This window comes from Ovis aries, chromosome 11 (assembly GCF_016772045.2).
Source record: "Ovis aries strain OAR_USU_Benz2616 breed Rambouillet chromosome 11, ARS-UI_Ramb_v3.0, whole genome shotgun sequence".
NCBI lineage: Eukaryota > Metazoa > Chordata > Mammalia > Artiodactyla > Bovidae > Ovis > Ovis aries.
In genome coordinates, this window is record NC_056064.1 from 51,352,805 (window position 1) to 51,370,839 (window position 18,035).

General features: G+C 44.5%; 1 protein-coding gene across 4 annotated transcripts in view; it reads right to left on the minus strand.

Annotated features, from left to right (window-relative positions):
* RPTOR (regulatory associated protein of MTOR complex 1) overlaps positions 1–18,035 on the minus strand; it is a 321,386-nt gene that overhangs the window by 175,227 nt on the left and 128,124 nt on the right. For all 4 annotated transcript variants that reach the window (XM_004013082.5, XM_012186450.4, XM_012186449.4 and 1 more), the window contains exon 4: positions 12,100–12,258. In XM_004013082.5, the coding sequence (XP_004013131.1) occupies positions 12,100–12,258 (159 nt within the window). The remainder of the gene's footprint in view (positions 1–12,099; positions 12,259–18,035) is intronic.

Here is an 18,035-nt window from a genome sequence, read left to right on the forward strand (position 1 = left end):
TTGTATGTACAGGGATCTCTGATACTTTCACTGGTAAAATCCTGTAAGCTGTCTACATGCTACTGTGGAAAAGACTGCCAGTCTACAACCTATTTTTTACCCTCTTCATCATCAACACAAGTTTAGCTGAGCACTGTTCCTGGTTTCCTTTGCAGCTAAGTCTGATCTTGCAGCCCAATTCTGACCTACAGGACATGATCAGAAATGTGTCCAAATTATAAGTGCTGCCCTAATGCTCACCCTTCCTCCTTCCCTTCCCAGGAAAAAAATGCAAACATGGCAGGCCTTTGACTGTACAGGGGCACTAGAGAGTTGTGTGATGGAAGGACTTGGGCTTGGTGTCATGAGACAATGCCACAGCAGGCCCAGATGGCCCAGAGGGACTGTCACAGACAACCTTGGAGCCTAATATATCCAATATGAAAGGATCATTAAGCAAAAGGGGCCCATACTACGGAACACCATGAAAGGTTATTTATAGGCACTGACATGGAGGGATGTCAGAGGCTTGTAATGATTTTTAAAATGCAAGTATTAGAACCTCATATATAATATGATCCCATTTTGTGTGTAAAGCACCACATCCCCAGCACGTAAGCTGAATGAAATAAGAACTCAGCAGGCATGTGCTAAGGGGAAGGTCCTATAAATGGTGCTGAAAGAACATGGAACGGCTAAGGGCTGCTTTCTCTGACCTGGGAGGTGACAGGGGAGTGGGGGCTGGTAAGAAAGTGTCACATCTATTTAAGACCTCTTTTCTCTTGGAGCATTTTAGAATAGAAATAACTTGTATTTTTTAAAAGACAAAATGTACATAACTACTAAAAGGAGGGAGGAAAAGGGTAAGCTCTGGGGTTCACTATAATGTACATTCATTAAGTGTTTCATAACCAGCAGGTATCACATGTTATCTGTACAAGCATAAAGGCTTCAGCTAAGCCGCACTGGACAGAGCAGACACGAGTCAGTGCCTCCCTGGACACAGCAGGAAGAGCAATCCTCTCCAGCCCTCTCCTCAGCAGCCTGCCTCCCTTGCTGACATGCAGGTCCCACTGCTATGCGGGGGTGGGGGGCGTGGGTTGGTGAGGTGTTGAAAATGAATCTGTTAAGTGTGCAGGAACACCCCTACACTGATAGGAGAAAGGATTTTAGCACCAGCCTAGGAAACCATCGCGTTTTTATATACCAGCCACACTCGGCTATTTATCTGCTTCCCACAAGGTTCTAGCTCAGCGACAAGTGGCCGCAAATGGCTGGGGCAGTTCTGACCCCCTTCCTGCCACCCCTTCATCCCCAGTACTGTCGGGAAAGGGTGATCATCTGTCATCTTTGCTGCCTTCTAAGTACAGCCCCACAAGACCCAAAGAAGGGAAGAAGCATGACATAAAATATATTTTAAACATACTGAGTTCTGAAGTCTAGCCTTTGTAACTGAAATGTAATTTTTATATTTCCCCAAAATCAAAAGTTACTTCTTAAATTTCTGAGATACAAAGGTAATTAATGGTGATTCATTAAAATAATGAAGCACTAATCCATCAGGAAACATGTTAAGCATTTTCCCTTCCATTCCCTGTGCCTTTTGCTGCCCCGGAAATGATTCAAGCAGAGTTGTCAGCCACTGAGCCCCACTGGAGGGCAGAACTGCCTCCATTCTCTAATGCCTGTCCAAGGGACAGCATGCAAGGAGCTTTCAGAATTGGTCTTCAGCCTCACGATTTTTAGTTGTGAGAGGGGATGGCATCCTAGGCTGTCCACAGGGATGCTTGGCCACAGAGAATGGCTTGGATCCATTCCTCCAAACAGATGGGCTGCGTGGTGGGCGCAGCCTCTGGAATGCCAGTTGAGGAGAAAGGGCCTTTGTAGCTGAGGTGGAGGCACCCCAGCCCTGTGGGTGTTTGGGGCTGGTCACTCGGTATGGGGCCCATCCCACACCCATACCCAATCAGGCACTGCCACGCTTGGCAGCATCCCTGGCCTCAACCCACTACCTTCTAACAACACTTAGCCCTCTCTGCCAGTCGTGACAACCAAAAGGTTTCTGGCGGCGGTGGTGGTGGTTTAGTTGCTAAGTTGTGTCCAACTTCTGTGACCCATGGACTGTAGCCTACCAGCCTCCTCCATCCATGGGATTTCCCAGGCAAGAATACTGGAGTGAGTTGTCATTTCCTTCTCCAGGGAATCTTTCCAACCCAGGGATCAAACCCACTTCTCCTGAATTGCAGGGGGGTTCTTTACTGATGAGCCACCAGGGAAGCCACCAAAAGATCTCTGGATATTTAAATGTGCTCCTGAGAGGGAGGAAAGCCTCTTTGATGAGAACCTCTGCCTTTGAGGAGAGACAATTTCATTTAAAGCAGGAGCTGTATTCTGCAGTTTAGTAAGCCTGTAAAACTTGGAAGTCTGTGTCCCTGGAGGAATATAAAATCAACTCTAGTAAACCACATGAAGGAAAGTGGCCTTTGAGAACTAATCCTTATTAGAACTTGAGCAGGTGGATCTCATTTCCCATCTCGGAAGGATCCTGGGGAGTCTGTCAAGCTTCAGCCAGAATCACGGTTTTGCAAACCTGCAAAGGGCAGCCAGCAGGATGCTGGCTGCAGCGAGTGAGCAGAGGACAGAAGCAACACTCAAAGTGCAACTATTTCTATCCCGTGCAATATCCCCATGTCTTCTAGGCCGAACCAACCTACACAAGCTGGAGAAGTCAACATCCCCCGCACCGAAGGCCACCTGGAACACTCCAGGGCCTTTCAGGCAATGGTTTGGTTTCTCCCCCACCAAAAAGTACAAGTACAGAGAATTCCTAACCAAAGCATCTCTCCTTTTTCTTGGAAAAAAAAAAAAAAACATATCCAAGGCCATGTTTTCATTTCAAACAAAGAAAAAGAAATAGGTTTTAGATAATTTATTCATTACACTCCACTTTAGCTGTCAGGTTATATTAAACATCAAAAAAAAAAAAAAAAAAGCCACATGCTTCATCAGACTGTCATCACAGCTGAGTCAACCACAGAGGCGGCCGAGCACTGGGCCCCCAGACATGAGCTGGGAGGAGGTGCACTTTGTTCTCCAGGTAAAGCCAGCCACCACCCAAGAAGTGGCTCTCTATTTCTGAGCAGATTCTAAGTTCAGACAGCCCCTAACTCCCACTGGTTCAGCTCACGAGTTTTTGACTTCACACTGGGGCACAGAGACATCCATGCAGCAGAAACTATACTCTGAATGTCGGTTTTTTCTGGGCCAGTAACATGCAGTCCTTGGCACCGGGCAGCAGCAGTGAGCACAACTCCCAGTTATCTCACAATCAGGAGGGTGAACAACCGACACACTTACGATTATCCAGGACACAAACAACCCTTCTGTTGGCTGATGGATTCTTTATCACTGAGTCACCTGGGAAGCCCTAGGTTAGGTGCAACAAATGCGTTTTCAGCTTTTGGTATTTCCAAGTATGGTGTCCTTATGGGACAAAACCCCACTGTAACTGTACATCTGCTAAAGAACTCAAAATATGAGTCAGGAGTCTTAGCCAGAGTACAATGGCATCCTCCCAAGGGTTTTCTGGTAAAGTCCCCAAGGGTGCATGTTTCCTCTGACCTCACAGACAGGAAGCCCAGGCGCATCTGGATGCGGCCCCCTGGCTTTCTCTGGATGGTAAAGGCATCTGCACGTGGCTGTTCTCAAGGAGAGCAGGGGAGCATGGGTTAGCAGAAGATTCAGCTTCCTTCTGAAGGAACCAGCAGTGGAGGTGATGGCCCAGAGATGCTAGGTATGGGGTAGTGGTCCTTGTGAATCAAACACTCCAGGGTTTAAGTCACAAGCAAACTCCTTAAAACCCTTAAGGCTGAAGGTTTATTGGTTTTTTTGATACTCTCTCTGCCTTTCCTTTATCGCTGTTTAGTCATTAAGTTGTGTCCGACTCTTTTCAACCCCATGGGCTAAAGCCTGCCAGGCTAGTCTGTCCGTGGGATTTCCCAGGCAAAAATATTGGAGTGGGTTGCCATTTCCTTCTCCAGGGGATCTTCCTGACCCAGGAATTGAACCTGCATCTCCTGCATTGGCAGATGAAATCTTAACCGCTAAGCCACCAGGGAAGCCCTCTTTCCTTTATTACCGCTCAATAATTGCTTACCCTATGAGTAATTTTAAATAAATGTTATTTAAATAATAGAATGTATTGGTTTGGAAAAATTGCACACCACTATCAAATAGATATCTCTTATTCTGGTTTAGTATATAGTTCATTACTGAGTCTGTTGAAAGATGGATCATAAAGGTTTTTAAATGTGCTATTATCAAAGGATGTATTTGTGATTTTTTAGAATCAATATTTGTGCCAGACCACATTTAACATTTATTACAATTGTTACTTTATCAATACTAAGAGTATAGCAGTCCCCCTCCTTGAAAAAAGTTGGTAATTTTACTGTAAACTTGGTCTTTCTAGCATCTTTGTTTATGCTTGCAATGGCTGAAGACCATCAGAAAAAATTCCATTTCTTCAGGAGAAGAGTTAGCAAACTTTGGATGAGATCTTTATAAGAACTTTAAACTTCTTTTTTAATACTATTTTCTTGATGCTGAGACATAAAACTTTAGACCATATCTTAATTGATTTCTCAGATATTCTATATTTGAAAACCAGATTCATGGAGGAAGAGTTCTCAAGTGAGTGTGCATCAGAATGGCCTAGAGGGCTCATTAAAATGCGGATCTCTGGGGGCCTCCCTGGAATAGGCTTCTCTAAGTCTTCAGTAGGGTGTGATAATTTGCATGTATCATAAATTCCAAGAATATCGCTGCTACCATATTTTAAGAACCCCTGGTGCAGACAGTGCAAATGCTGGGGCAGAGAACATTCACTTTCCAGTTTGAGTGTCACCTGTTCTTCCTATGGATCATGGAGAACACTTCCTTTTTCCATCCATGATTTAACATTTTACATGTAATGATCAGGAAACACTTTGCAGATGATACTTATATAAAAATATCCATTCATCCATGAGTTGACATGTAAGAAGAGTTTTAACTACGAATTCAATTTCTTTGATTGATCTAGGGCTACTCAGATTTTCGACCTCATTTTGGGTCACTTTTGGAAAACTGTATCTTAAACGGCATTTTCCATTTAAGTTGTTAAATGTACTGGTATAAAATTATTAACATTCTCTTATCTTTTCAATGTCTATAGAATATGTGGTGACACCTTTCATTCCTAAATGTTGTCTTTTCTCTTTTTTTTTTTGCTACCTAGACTTGTTAATTTACAGACGTTTTTCAAAAACCAAACTGTAGCTCCGTTAAGCTTCTGTACAACCTGGTCTCTGTTTTACTGATTTATGCATTGTTCAACATTTTCCAGTTTCTTAAGGTAGACATTTATATTTTTAAGCCTTTCTTTCTTTCTGTATAAGAATTTAATAAGGCTATACATTTTTATATAAGCACCGCTATAGCTGCATCCCACAAGTTTTGACAAGTCATCTTTTCATTACTGTTTAGTCTGAATTATTTTCATTGTCCCCTGTCATACCTTTTTTGATACATATATTATGTAATTTCAAAATACTGGAGGATTTTCCAGGTAGCATACAATTTCAGATTCTGTGGTCAAGGAATAGACTCTGTATGCTTTCAACCCTTCAAACTTTATTGAGACATTTATTTTTGTAAGGCAGCACAGGCCTTTCTCTTGTTCTATGGGCATTGGGTGTAGGGTTCTGGTAACTGAGTCAGAGCAATTGATGGTCTTTTAAGTGATTTTTTTTTTTAATTAGAAAAATATACCATGTCTGGAGTTTTCTTTGTGAGAAATTTTTTAATTATCAATTTTAATATTGGTTTTAACCTATCAATTACTGCCAGACTATCACTCAAATACTGGATATGTTTCTCTAACTGGTCCTGACAATCTTGCTTTATGTATCTTAAACTCCATTAGCCATCTATGCACTCAGGATAGTTATATCTTCCTGATGACCTGACTTGTCTGGTACATTGTCTTCATCTCTGGCAAAACTTTTTGTCTCAAAGTCTATTTTCTCATTAGTAATACAGCCACTTTGGCTCTCTTTCAGCTAGTCTTTCGTGATATACCTTTTTACATTCAAGCATCTCTCAGGACTTCCTTGGTGGTCAGTCCAGTGGCCAAGACTCTAAGCTCCCAATGCAGGGGGCATGGGTTCAACCCCTGGGGAGGGAACTAGATCCCACATGTTACAACCAAGAGTTCACAAGCTGCAAATAAAAAGAGCCTGCATCTGTAACGAAGATCGAAGATTCTATGTGCCACAACTAAGACCTGGTGCAACCAAAATAAATAAATAAATGTAAATATTAAAAAAAGAAATACAGTGCATCTCTTGCTGACAGCAGAAAGTGTGATCTTGCTTTTTATTCAGTGCGACATAAACTTATAAAACACAGAGAATGAGGGAAGTTCTAGAGGATAACTGGTCTGCACTTCAAAAAGTCAATGTCCACTGTTCAGAAAATGGAAACAAAAGTCATAGAACGGGAGGGACTCTTTTAAAAATGAATATCTGATAAGCGACTTGTACCCAAATGTAAAAGGAACTCTTAAACTGAGTGAGAAAACAAATAGTCCTATTAATTGATAAACGTGGGCAAAAGATATGGAAACCCCACCAAAGAAAACATACAGATGGCAGCCAAGCATATGAAAAGATGCTCAACATCGTATGTCATTAAGGAATTGCAAATTAAAAGGATATACCACGATGCACCTAATTAGAATGGCTAAAATCCAGAACACTGGCAACAACAAATGTCAAGGAGGATGTGGAGCAACAGGAACTACCATTTATTGCTGGTGGGAATGCAAACGACGCAGCCACTTTGGAACAGGGTTTGCCAATTTCTTAGAACGCTAAACATAACAGCCAGTCTAGCAGTGGCTCTCTTAGGTATTTACCCAAATGAGAAGAAATCTTATGTCTATACAAAAATCCACACAAAAGTTTAGAACAGCATTATTTACAATTCCTCAAAACTGGAAGTAACCAGGATGTCTTTCACTAGTGGTACATCCAAATAGTGGAATCTTTTTCAGTGGTAAAAAGAAAATGAGCTCGCTAGCCAAGAAAAGACATGAAGGAAATTTGAATGCATACTCCTAATTGAAAAAAAGCCAGTTTTAAAACACTACATTCTACATGGTTCTAACTATATGATATGCTGGAAAATGTAAAACTATAGAGACAATATGATACAAAAACATATTTAACCCCTATATGAAACATATAATGGATCAAGACACACTAGGTTATCCCACAAAGGAAAGGTATATTTAATACTAGAAAATCATATATATTTCAATGCATTTCAAGTTTAAAGGAGAAAAATCATACCATCATCTAACACATACATACAAAATGGCTTGGGGGGAAAAGCAATAGCTATTGATGACTTGAAAAAATAAGCTAGGAATAGAAGGGCATCTTTTAAAAAATATTTGTATAATGTTGTGTTCATTTCTACCATACAACAACACTGTGGTGGTGGTGGTGGTTTAGTCGCTAAGTCGTGTCCGACTCTTGCGACCCCACAGACTGTAGGCTGCAAGGCTCCCCTGTCCATGGGATTCTCCAGGCAAGAATACTGGAGTGAGTTGTCATTTCCTTCTCCAGGGGATCAAACCCAGTTCTCCTGCATTGCAGGCAGATAATTTACCGACTGAGCTATGAGGGAATCAGACATAATTATACCTATATCCCCTCCCTCTTGAGCCTCCCTCCCTTCCCCCATCCCACCTCTCTAAGTCATCACAGAGCGGCAGACTGGGCACCCTGTGTGATACAGCAGCTTCTCATCAGCTATCCACTTTGCACACAGCAGTGTACATATATCGATGCTACTTTCTCCATTTGTCCATTCACTCCCTCCCCCAACTGTGTCCACAAGTCCATTCTTTACACCTGTGTCTCCACTGAGACGGGCACCTTTTAATCTGATAAGGGCTTTTCTTATTTTTTATTCTTTTTACAAATATCTATAGCAAATATCATACACTGATGCAGAGGACGCACTCCTTTCAAAATGAGGAATGAGACAAGGACATGCAGTCACCACTCCACTCTCTGGGAGGCGCTGGTAGCACAGAAAGATACAAACAATAAACAGCAGGACTGGAAGGAACGTAAACTGCTGTGATTTGCAAACCACATGGTAATCTGTTAAGGAATTTTTAAATATGTACAAATCATTAGGATCAATGAGAGAACAGCAAATTAGAAAGAAGGAAAGTGAAGTCGCTCAGTTGTCTCCAACTCTGTGACCCCATGGACCACAGCCCACCAGGCTTCTCTGTTCATGGAATTTTCCAGGCAAGAATACTTGACTGGGTTGCCATTTCCTACTCCAGGGGATCTTCCTGACTCGGGGATAGAACCCAGGTCTCCCACAATGCAGGCAGACGCTTTACCGTCTGAGCCTCCAGGGGTAGGCTAATTAGCAAATTAGCAGACATAAAATAAATGTACAAAAAATCAACTGCCTTTGCCACACACCCTGGTAAAAACTCACAAAACATAATTTTTCAACATTTGTAATCATGTGGCCAAGAGGAGCTACCCCTCGCCCGAGGTGAGGGGCAGAGACCCAGAGGAGCTACCCCACGCCTGAGGTCAGGGGCGGCGGCCGAAAGGAGCAACCCCACATCCAAGGAGCGGTGGCTGCACAGGCACAGGAGGGCTTAGGGGAGCTACTCCATGTTCAAGGTCAGGAGGGGTGGCTGTGAGGAGATACCCCTCATCCAAGGTGAGGGGCAGCGGCTGCACTTTGCTAGAGCAGCCGTGAAGAGATACCCGACATCCAAGGTAAGAGAAACCCAAAGACTCTACCTGTGAACATCACAAGATGGTCAACACCGAAATCAGACTGATTATATTCTTTGGAGCCAAAGATGGAGAAGCTCTATACAGTCAACAAAAACAAGACCGGGAGCTGACTGTGGCTCAGATCGTGAAGTCCTTACTGCCAAATTCAGACTGAAGTTGAAGAAAGTAGGGAAATCCACTAGACCATTCAGGTATGACCTAAATCAAATTCCTTATGATGATACAGTGGAAGTGAGAAAGAGATTTAAGGGACCAGATCTGATAGAGTGCCTGAAGAACTATGGACTGAGGTTAGTGACATTGTACAGGAGACAGGGATCAAGACCATCCCCATGGAAAAGAAATGTAAAAAGAGCAAAATGGCTGTCTGGGGAGGCCTTACAAATAGCTGAGAAAAGAAGAGAAGCGAAAAGAAAAGGAGAAAAGGAAAGATATAAGCATCTGAATGCAGAGTTCCAAAGAATAGCAAGGAGAGATAAGAAAGCCTTCCTCAGCGATCAAAGCAAAGAAATAGAGGAAAAGAACAGAATGGGAAAGACTAGAGATCTCTTCAAGAAAATTAGAGATACCAAGGGAACATTTCATGCAAAGATAGGCTCGATAAAGGACAGAAATGGTATGGACCTAACAGAAGCAGAAGATATTAAGAAGAGGTAGCAAGAATACACAGAAGAACTGTACAAAAAACATCTTCACGACCAAGATAATCATGATGGTGTGATCACTCACCTAGAGCCAGACATCCTGGAATGTGAAGTCAAGTGGGCCTTAGAAAGCATCACTATGAACAAAGCTAGTGGAGGTGATGGAATTCCAGTGGAGCTATTTCAAATCCTCAAAGATGATGCTGTGAAAGTGCTGCACTCAATATGCCAGCAAGTTTGGAAAACTCAGCAGTGGGCACAGGACTGGAAAAGGTTAGTTTTCATTCCAATCCCAAAGGCAATGCCAAAGAATGCTCAAACTACCACACAATTGCACTCATCTCGCACGCTAGTAAAGTAATGCTCAAAATTCCCCAAACCAGGTTTCAGCAATACATGAACTGCGAACTTCCAGATGTTCAAGCTGGTTTTAGAAAAGGCAGAGGAACCAGAGATCAAATTGCCAACATCCCCTGGATCGCTGAAAAAGGAAGAGCGTTCCAGAAAAACATAATTGCTTTATTGACTATGTCAAAGCCTTTGACTGTGTGGATCACAATAAACTGGAAAATTCTGAAAGACATGAGAATACCAGACCACCTGACCTGCCTCTTGAGAAACCTATATGCAGGTCAGTTAGAACTGGACATGGAACAACAGACTGGTTCCAAATAGGAAAAGGAGTACGTCAAGGCTGTATATTGTCACCCTGCTTATGTAACTTCTATGCAGAGTACATCATGAGAAATGCTGGGCTGGAAGAAGCACAAGCTGGAATCAAGATTGCCGGGAGAAATATCAATAACCTCAGATATGCAGATGACACCACCCTTATGGCAGAAAGTGAAGAGGAACTAAAAAGCCTCTTGATCAAAGTGAGAGAGGAGAGTGAAAAAGTTGGCTTAAAGCTCAACATTCAGAAAACGAAGATCATGGCATCTGGTTCCATCACTTCATGGCAAATAGATGGGGAAACAGTGTAAACAGTGTCAGACTTTAGTTTTGGGGGCTCTGAAATCACTGCAGATGGTTATTGCAGCCATGAAATTAAAAGACGCTTACTCCTTGGAAGAAAAGTTATGACCAACCTAGATAGCATATTCAAAAGCAGAGACATTACTTTGTCAACAAAGGTCCATCTAGTCAAGGCTATGGTTTTTCCAGTGGTCATGTATGCATGTGAGAGTTGGACTATGAAGAAAGCTGAGCGCCAAAGAATTGATGCTTTTAAACTGTGGTGTTGGAGAAGACTCGTGAGAGTCCCTTGGACTGCAAGGAGATCCAACCAGCCCATTCTAAAGGAGATCAGTCCTGGGTGTTCTTTGGATGGACTGATGCTAAAGCTGAAACTCCAATACTTTGGCCATCTCCTGCGAAAAGTTGACTCATTGGAAAAGACTCTGATGCTGGTGGGGATTGGGGGCAGGAGGAGAAGGGGAAGACCGAGGATGAGATGGCTGGATGGTATCACCGACTCAGTGGACATGAATTTGGGTGAACTCCTGGAGTTGGTGATGGACAGGGAGGCCTGGCGTGCTGCAGTTCATGGGGTCGCAAAGAGCCGGACACAACTGAGCAACTGAACTGAACTGAACTGACTGAACCACGTCAAAAAAGTATAACGTGTCCAGGAATAAATCTAAAAAATGATACAAATCTTTATGAAATTATAAGATACCACTGATACACACTTTGAAAGAGCACAGTTTGGAAAACTCAACAATACAGAGATGTTGAGTCTCCATGCCCCACACCATTTAATCTACTGATTTGTAAGCTGATTGAGTATTTTCATGGAAGATCAACAGACCAAAAAGAATAAAGCAGGGAAACTCACCTTCCCAAATATCAGGAATCACTGAAAACCTACACTGATTAAAACAGCTAACTGGCATAAAGGGAGACCCAAGGAACAGAGCAGAGAGCTCGGAAACATACCTACTCACTAAGGAAACCTGACTGAGTCCAAAGCTGGCATTAAATGGTAATGGATCCACTTGAAAAAGAAAAAAGAATTTGAAACCCTACTTAAAAGTATGTGCAAAAATTAGTTCCAGGTAGATTAAAGACCCAAATTAATGGACAAAAGTACACTTCCGTAAAAGAACACATGGAATAGTTCAGTGACCGTGGCATAAGGAAAGTCTTAAGAAGATACAAAACGCCCACATCCTATGAGAGGACTGAACAGGGGCCACTTCAAAATAAAGAAAGCCTGTCCACTAAGGGATATCACAAGAGAACAGAAGCAAACAGACAAACCCAGAAACCAAGCCATAAACTCAGGGACATTTGCAACTAACAAAAACGGTAAAGGGTTACTGTCTAGAATACAAAGAATTCCTCCAAATAAGTAAGAAAAAGACACAATCTAAGTGAAGAACAGGACACACCACTGCAAGAAGGGGAGCCTACATGGCCAACCTAGAAACTGGAAGGCACCTGCATTTGGTTTTGTGGAAATAAATTAACTATTGATGGCTCCACAGAAGCTACAGGTGAATAGGATCTGCAGCCAAAATCCAAAACTTAAAGATTTTCTTGTAAAAAGATAAATAAATTGGATTCATGGGAAACTTTTATGGTGCACCCACCTTGTTGAAGACCCAGATCTCGCCATTAACGGTGGGCCTGGGCACCCCATGGCCGTTGTAGTGGAAGAGGACCCGCTCCTCCTTGGCATTTCGGCGTAAAGACGTGCAAAGCTTCTTTACTTCATCCACAGTTGGATCAAGGCTCTGCTTGTACCGCGCCTGTTGCAGGAGACAAAGATTAAGAAACTTACCATGGATTCATAAGAATACGTAAAACTTAAACTCCATCCTTTACTCCGAGTTTGCATTGAATGAATGCTGCACAAATGACCTCATGTCTCTCCATCTCCAGCTGGGATAACGCCTACTTCAGAGAGGTTGTGAACAATCATTTACTCAACAAATATTTATTGCGAACATCCCATGAGATAAATAAGTAATGCCTGCCACACAGTAACATGAGTAAAAGGTAGCACCACTGTGATATCAAAAATATTTCTTAGAAGCATTGAATCTCTTTGGAAAAACACTGGAATGTGGAAGAGGCAACTTACTTAAACACAGAAAGCTGTAACACATACAGCGGCAAGGGAGAATAGTTTCAAAAAGACAAGGTAAGAAAGCAAAATGCCCCTCTCTTGCTTAGTCATATTTGCCCAGCTTAGCCCCCTCCCACTACTCCTGCCTGGACCCTTGCTGATGAACCTAAAGAATACACAGAAATCAATAGCCATATATACACATACACACACAATCGATAGATAGTTAAAGGACACAACTGTAAGGAACTCCCACTTCTAAGGCAACAAAGAAGATTAAACTTAACAAGAAATGCACAAAACTCTGAGAAGGAAATTTTATAAAACTCTCCTGGAAAACAGAAGGAAGCACGAACAAACTGGAGATGCTCCCAGCCTGGGGAAGATGCACCCACATTCTTAAGACATCAGTTCTCCCTAGGTTAAGAGTCCACAGCTTCCAATAAATATAACAACAAACTATTTCACAGAGCTGCTATTGAAGCTTGCATAGAAAATAAACATGCCAGAACAGCCAGGAAAACACTGAAAGGAGAGGTATGAGGAGTCCTGATCACCAAAGTTTCAATCTCCTCTGGGCCTCTGTAAGGAATCAAGTGAGGATCGGGGCCCAGAGAGACCAGCCCGCCAGGGAGCTACTAGGGAGTCCAGAATTAAGTCCAAACATGTTTCCTCACGCAGTCACAATGTTACGAACACTGATTTTATTTCATTAGAAACTGTGCTGACACCAAGAGAACCTGAGTCTGCCCCCTCTGCACAGCTATCCAGCTAGGATGTGTGAAGTCCTGGTTCCAGTGAAAGACCATTCAGTGTCCCCCGAGGTTAGTCCTAAACAAGAGTGTTGTTCTCCCCTACCACACATAAGGTCACGGGGTTGACATTACTCGGAGACATCAATAAAGTTGGGGATTCGTTATTTCTGACCTTGGCTCCATCAAGGTCTTCTCCTGTGGGATGCAAAAAATGATTCCGCCTCATTTTCTTACCTATCGCCCAGAAAGGACACATTAATGGACCAGCATGAAAGGCACTACAGATATTAATAATATACCTCCTGGGGCTTTATGGGAATTAATTAATATTTTTAAGGGCTTTGAAATGAGAAGCACTAAATTAAATGTCACTACACCACGTTAAGGTTTTGTTTCAAAACAAGAATGCCCAGGATAATGGCTCCGTGGCTGGAGGGAGTGCCGAGGCACAGGAAGCATCTCACCATTTGGGAGATTCGTGACAACTGTAGCTGGGCATATTAGATGACAGTGCAAGTCTCTGAAATACTGCCTACTGTGCTGGGCATTGCTACTGTAAGTCCAAATCTCAAGACAGAATAAAATACAATGGTGGACATTTTGGGGGATGTGAGAGAGGAAGAGAACAGAAGACGGTACAAGGGGAGGAAGGAGAAAAGGAAAACTGGCCCTGGGCTTAGTGAAGGGACTGGGGCTCCAGACTTCACTCCCTTCCAGGTCCGTCTCCTGCTAACTCTAAACGCTAACAAAGCTAACAAAGCCTAAGCAGACTCTGCCTTCCCTGCGGAGGCGGCCCCTCCTCCTGCAGATTCCAGAGGCTACCAGTATGGGGGCAGGGTGGGGGGTGACTCTGCTTCAAGACGCTCAGTGGGCAGCGGAGGCCCTTCTCCATCTGGTGAAGCCACGCATGGCACTGCTGTTGTGCCTGCAGGAGAGTAACAGCAGGGCCCGGGGAGGAGCAGGGGCTCTGCTGGGTGGTCTCACACCAGAACCCCATGAGGAAGAAACCTGCGCTACCAGAGCGGCACTGCCTGCGCTCCTCTGGGGTTTCTAGGAAAGAGTACTGTGCATTACTCGACTGGGAATGTGATTATGAATAACGTTATTTCCATCCTTCCGATGGCAATAAGCAATACCTCAAGTTCAGAACCAAGAAACAGAAATGCCTGAGAGATTTTCTCAGAACTGTCCAGGAGGAATAAGCATACTGTTGGATTCTGGGCTGCTTCTGCCTCTGTTCCAGGGTCTTGCTAAGATTTCACCCTCGCCCTCTGCTTCCCAACTAGGAACAAAGGCTTTCAGCAAGCTGCTGGGCAGGGGGAAGGTCAGGTCTGCTCAAAGGACGGCTGTCTCAGGTGGTGTCCCATGTAAGAAAACTCCAAGCCCTTGGCAGTTCAGGAGCTTTATGCCACCACTTCTCATAAAACACTTAGCGTGCTACAGCCCTTTGCATCCTCACCATCACTACCGAGGCCAAGCCACTGAAACCACCACCACCACTACCATCATTATCAGCACCTCCAGAACCAACAACATCGTCACATCCCATCACCATCATCAGCACCACATCCCTCTCCCCTCCTCTCCTCTCCCCTCTATCTGCTCCTCTCCTCTTCCCTCAGATTGCTCTGACTGTTGTCTCTTACCTTTTCCCAGGTCCATCCTCCTCTGTCAACCCTCTAATGTGGCTGTGACTCAGCTTCTCTTCTTTTTTCACACTACATGCTCCTCCTGGGCAGCATCTCTGAACAAATCCATGGCCGAATTCCTTGTCGTGCTCCACATGTGCCCACCCTCTGGGCTCCCGGCCATAGTCACCGGCATCGGTCTGTACTGAGTCACTCAACCCACACCCCTCGGGCCTGTCCTTTTCGATGCTCTCCTTCTCACCTCTCCTTCATCCAGTAAGCCAAACATGTGGCTGTACCACCTCTGCCTTCAGCAGGGGTCAAACAGCCCCCAACTCTCCCTAGGATTCCAGACCATTCTCTCCAAGTCTTTCCATTCAGTCACAGCCTTCCCACTCAAACACACAGCAATCAGGCCACTTGCCCCTGAAAATCAAGTCCTCAGTGGGGGTGTCTGCTGCCCCCAAGACAGCCACCATGCCTGACCATGGCACAGACACCTTGGCCACCCCATCCCCACAGCCCTCTGCTCAGCCAGCATATCTTTCCCAGGGCTCCTGAGCAAGCTGTGCCCTTTCACACAGACCCCAAAGCTACTCTATTGTTAGGGAGAATATAAGGCGAAGTGTCGTGCAGCTCAAGCACACTGTCCAGTCCATTTGCATGTCTTATTTCTGTTGAAATGTTTTCACTATTTCATAGTAAGATGCCATCCTGTACAGTTTTTTTCCAGTGTTATCATTGTAAGACTGTTCCCTTAGCCCCCAATCTTTTAATAGAAAAACAAATAAACGAAAACCAACAACTGTTTACCTTTTAAGTTGAAATGGAAAACTTGAGTCCTTGAAGTGCAAATAGGAGGCAGGACCCTCCTGTAAACAGGTGTTCAGTCTATAAATCCCCGCCCCCTACCCCGCCAGAATCCACTCGGCCCTAAAGGAAGTCACAGACACTGCGCTGGCTCTGAGCGTCACACCTATGGAAACAGGTGCAGTTTTCATCTAAAATGTAACCAGAGCCTTCCCAAACTCATCACCGAAAGGTGGATCAAAACCATCTCATGAAAAAAGAAGGCAGCCCAGAGCCCTTCAGCAGAGCGGGAGCAGAGCCCCTAGCCCAGCCTGGTGCCCAGTCTGCAGGTAGAACCAAGTTTAGTTGCTTTTCAGAAATAAAAGGGAAGTCTGGGAACAGAAGTCTCCAATCATTTTCCAATTGGCTCCCACCTTTTCATATTATTCTGGAATTTTATGTCACATACAGAGATAGAATGTATAAGCCATCATACTGACCCCTTAGGAGGTCCCTGGCTCTGAGAGTGGCTGACAGATTAGGGCCATTCCACCTGCCCAGGTCATCACTAGAATAAGAGGCTCACGACACGTGCTCTGCAGAGAGATCTGATCTGACTTTGATTCATGTCTGCCTCAACAATCCAGGGCCCCTTTCTACCATTCATTAAGTAGTAATTTATTTTCTGTCTTCTAAGAATCTCTTTTCTTGACTCATAGTCCTCAAGGCTCCAGCACAGACTGTTCTAGCAATCTGCTCCACCCACTTCACAGTGTTAGCTGAGCAGTAGACACAAATATTTTCAGGTATCCCACCGCCCACGCCCTGCCAAGATCTGCCAAGGGCAGTGATGTCTCAAAGGAGGCTTTGACTGCGTTAAGACAAGTGACTGAACCACCTCACCACAGCCCGCCCTAAAATCAAGTTCCAGTCCATTTCCAGGCCTGACAGTAAAGCCACCAGCTGTCAATGCTCCATCGAGCCTCCAGGGAAAGACAGGCTGCAAGCAGGCCAAGTTTCAGTGAGGTCCCTTGGAAAGTTCTGGAGTCTTCCTGGTCACCTCCTGTCCACTCCCTCAGTACCCATGACAGCTCTATGGTGGCCTCTTTACCCTGGGTCTCTGTGCTGCCTCCACCCCTCCCCACTCAATACTGGAGATGAGTCGCACAGGAGTCAGGTGTGCCCAGTGGTGAGTCCCTCCACTCTGCAAGAGCAGGGGTCCCTGATACAGAGGGCTTGGGTTCATCCCCAGATCAGTGATTTACCAGCCGTTCAACTTGGGAAAGCTCACAAACCCAACCCAACCTCAATTTCCTCCTCCATAAAACAACTAAAATTCTACTGTCCCTGACTACTCCCCAGGCTGCGGGGACCACATGAGAAAGTACATGTCATTAAGCTGGAGGACATGGATGGAGCCTGGCACTGGCGCTGTACTTCTGATGTGCCAGCCTCTTGACCTTCAGACCCACTGTGCAAAGTAGGCGTTGTCATCATACCTGTCTCACAGATAGGGAGCTGGGGCACAGAGAGGTGCGGCAACTACCACGAGGTCACACAGCTGGCACAGGGCCAGCTGACTTCAGAATGGGCCCTGGGTGGGGGGTGGGGCAGGGCCCATTTTGAAGTCAGGAGCATGAGGACATCCATGGGAACTTGGAGATCAATGGTGAGCTTTCTTGTGTTGCTGCAAACTGGGGACAAGCAGGGAGGAGAAAGACAGACCAGCTGTCTCTGGCCATCCTCACGTGCCGGCATCCTGTTGTGCTTCAATATGACCCCTGGGCTGTGACACCCCACTAACAGGAAGGCCTTCCTCTCAAGAAGGGCTAATAGCCTGAGTACCTGCCTTGTTTGAGCAGCAAAGATGGGAACTGCTTGGGAGACTGAGAATAGCTTAAGTCACTCAAGGCTACTGATTTTTCCAAAGAATTCCACATCAGCACTGACTCCCTCCTTAGATTAATGCCAGACTACCTCCAAGCAATATCAATAACTGCTAGTGACCTAGAACAGTCAAAATTTACTAATCTGCCTGGTGGGCAGAGAAGGAGAAAACTCAGAATGTAACAAGCTGTATGCAGCAAGTGGAGGGGGCGGGAGAGGGGAGACTGAACCTCAGTCCCTAGGGCCAGGGCATTCACTGGACACAGGAATATGGGCAACCCAAACCTGCAGTTGTGCTCTGAGCCACTGCTACAGATGCAGAGAACTTCTGGAAATAGCTCATATATGTTATGTTTAGCAGGAACAAACTGAACAAAGGGAATAAATAAATACCTAGC